Source organism: Ruditapes philippinarum, unplaced genomic scaffold (genome assembly GCF_026571515.1).
Source record: "Ruditapes philippinarum isolate M1 unplaced genomic scaffold, ASM2657151v2 ctg4792_1_1_1_1, whole genome shotgun sequence".
Taxonomy (NCBI): domain Eukaryota; kingdom Metazoa; phylum Mollusca; class Bivalvia; order Venerida; family Veneridae; genus Ruditapes; species Ruditapes philippinarum.
In genome coordinates, this window is record NW_026863326.1 from 18,269 (window position 1) to 21,381 (window position 3,113).

Consider the following 3,113-nt stretch of genomic DNA (forward strand, 5'->3'; position numbering starts at 1 on the left):
TATACATCAATTATCTGCTTCATGACCAAGTTTCATTAAAATTGCTCTAAAAATGATAAAGTTACTACCTGTCAAACAGATTTACTCCATGTAAAAACAAGCTTCTAATCAGGCCTCAGACCACAATTAATGTCACTATATGTTCTATATAAACATTTAACCCTATTGCAATTTTACTAACTCTCCAATCAAATCAAAGTCACTTGTCCAAGATAAATAATTCCAGCTATAGCAAACTAGGGGTCATTCATCATTTTTTCACAGCATTTCAGTCCAAAATATATTAGTCTGACAGTTTTCAGTAATTAGCCGGAACCATGTGAATTCTGTCATGTAGAAAAACACTAAAAAAAAATACTTACTCACATAAAATCTGGATCAAAATTGGCATTTACCAACTATATGAAATGAATTCTGTCAGAAAATGTCCTTTTTTCTATCTCTTTCATTCAATTATATCTGGCATTAAACACAGGTACTCTTTTATGCGGATTTACTTCCTTATTGTGGTCAACGAAAGGCAAATAACTGTGGACTTATTCCATAACTATGTGTGTATGAATGTATAAATCATATGACAAAATACTCCTAACAATTTATTAACATGAACATCATTTTTATTTTTTATTGCTTAATGATAGTAAAACATAATGGGCATTGCCATAACAATAAATTCTCTACCGAAAATGAGAGTATTGAAAATACTGTATTTGCTGGTGCAATTGCTTAGATAGTTTACCTTGTCCTTGTTCAAACCAACATATGTATGGTGAGATTTATTGCACATCGAATAGCAAAGACCAGGAGAATTTCTAGATACCGGTAACAATATTGTGAGTTTTGCATTGTTTACAAAGCCACATTCTGAAATTCGCATTAACCCATTGTTATACTCTGTATTTATCAAGAAAATCTCACTTAAATCAATACCTCCTTCGAGTATAATTCTTTATTAAGAACAACTTTATTACAACCAAATATTCTGCATCAAAATATAGTATAATAGTAGTTTGCCACGTTTTTCCCTTCTTTCTCCTAACCTTATGTGAATTATAATGTAACTTGCTGAAAGTTAATAACCTAAAAAGCCGATCATTAATTTATGAAAACAAAATTGACATCAGCTTTATAAAAGTCATATATTTTTACAAAATGTCATTTTAAATGGATGTATTTATATATTTATATTAGATTGCTCTAGTGTGCTATTTTTGTCAGATAAAATTTATACTTACCAATATACGCAAATGCTGTCTCTTTTTTATAATATCCAACCCACGCTTCCTCATTATCATTTAGGTCCGTTGGTATATTTACAATGAATGTTGAATTGTTCACTTGTATTTTGGGTGTTGCAAAGTTACCTCTACTATTTGCATCATGCCATGTACTGTTTTCATTTGAGAGAATATCAGCTGAAACTATGAGAAAAACTTTGTTTTGATTAGTTCTTAACTGATCTATACTAAAATATGTTGCTGCTGATTCCTAAAATAATTTTTTCTCGTCTTCGAAGATATGGAAGAGCAGCATCATGACAGTATGCTATAATGTTATAAAAGTTTTACCTACCTTAAGGGTTAACTTAATGTTCATCGGTGTAAGTACTTGCATGAACTACAGACTGAGAGCAAGCGCATACTTTCATTACTCACTTTTCAGTGTTTTGAGTTTTGATATTGTAAGTTATGGTGAAAAGGCACTGTGTCGTCTGAGATATGAGATTTAAGATTTAAATTTAATGTCCTGTAATTTTGACATTACGTGCGTATATTTTTATCAATGTCTATAATAATATTTGTATTATACGACATGATGTCTAGGTATAAATCGATGTAACGATATCATTTTATGAATAAAGTACTGTTTCAGATTATTAAATAGAAAGTATTTTGTAATTACGTGTTGTACACGTTTAATTATAAGTAACTGCCTTTTAAAGGTATTAACGCTCTCTATGATAGATGTTGACTTAGATGTCTCAAATTTAAAAAAAAACAAAAAAACAAAGTGTTCAAAAGAGAAAAATTACCAGTACAAGCAACACTCAATAGATAAATCCAACATAATCCAGATTTGAGTGACATTTTAAAACTTTGAAACAAGGATTCAAATTACATCGTAAGTTGATTTCTTCCTGATTTGAATGAATAAAGCATGCTCAGATATGAAAAGGAATATTTGAAAAGCCAAAGTGAGACAACATTTTGTTGATTTAAAATACTTCCGCGTATTTGAAAAGTTTATGAGTGGCTATAAAAGGATGTATATTATGTCGGTGTAGGGAACAACTTGTTGCCTTTATTTAATTATGCATTTGTAAATATCATACACTTCATAGAGACAGTATGGTTATAAGAATTTTGCAATAAATGTACCTTGCGATTACTGAGCAGCAAGATGACAATGTTATATTAATATCAACATGATATTATACGAGTGGCATACATGTTTATATTCAAAACGAAATAAGTTTGTTTATCTATGATCGCTGTTTTTAACTACCTTTAATAGTAGAAAGACGACTGTGCGAGCAAGGGCCACTCCAAAACAAAAATGAGATGACAGTCAATCAAAAGAATATATTAATGCAGCATTTTAACAAGACAACAGCCAATGTACAGATAAATAACAAAAACTCGACTTGTTGTCGTCCTAGCAAATGTTTGTGTGCAAATAAAATTTGAGATTACAAAATGAGAAGAAAGAGAATCCTGTTTTACCTTTTTAAATGTCGCAACTTAACACTTTCAACAAGGACAAAAAGTTGGTTTATGAACAAAATAAATAATTCCGTCATACTTCCAACGGAACAGATCAGGGCGACCCAAAGACAATGACCCAACCTAACTCCGTAAATATGACAATTACAAAATGTGGTTATAGTCGGGAATGCCGCCTTTTTATGTTGTTGTGTGAGGCAAGCTGCTTTTCGTGTCTGCAATTCTTTTGAAAATGTAAGAGATGTTTATAAGATAGAAGAATACAGTTTATCTGTTCATGTATACATAATTGTTCATCTCTTCAAATTATTTAGTACTTTTATATTGTTAATGAATTTTAAAATTATACTTTGCTCATCCTTGAATAAAATAATTTAATCACAGAAATTT

The 3,113-nt window shown here is 30.3% G+C and overlaps 1 protein-coding gene across 1 annotated transcript; it reads right to left on the reverse strand.

Moving 5' to 3' along the window:
- Window positions 1-631: 631 nt before the first annotated feature.
- LOC132721826 (uncharacterized) lies at window positions 632-2,170 on the reverse strand. The gene is made up of 3 exons (XM_060706199.1): window positions 2,033-2,170; window positions 1,236-1,421; window positions 632-864 (listed from the first exon to the last, which is right to left on the reverse strand). Exons 1-3 carry the CDS (start codon window positions 2,085-2,087, stop codon window positions 632-634), a joined length of 474 nt encoding a protein of 157 aa, XP_060562182.1. The 5' UTR covers window positions 2,088-2,170.
- Between the last annotated feature and the right edge of the window lie 943 nt (window positions 2,171-3,113).

Bases quoted from the DNA above. Each gene is read 5' to 3' on its own strand.
- LOC132721826 (XM_060706199.1), bottom strand. From the start codon at position 2,087: ATGTCACTCAAATCTGGATTATGTTGGATTTATCTATTGAGTGTTGCT. The intron at 1,422-2,032 runs GTAATTTTTCTC...TTTTTCTCATAG, and splicing joins ATTGAGTGTTGCTTGTACTG to TTTCAGCTGATATTCTCTCA. The intron at 865-1,235 runs GTAAGTATAAAT...TGCGAATTTCAG, and splicing joins GACAGCATTTGCGTATATTG to AATGTGGCTTTGTAAACAAT.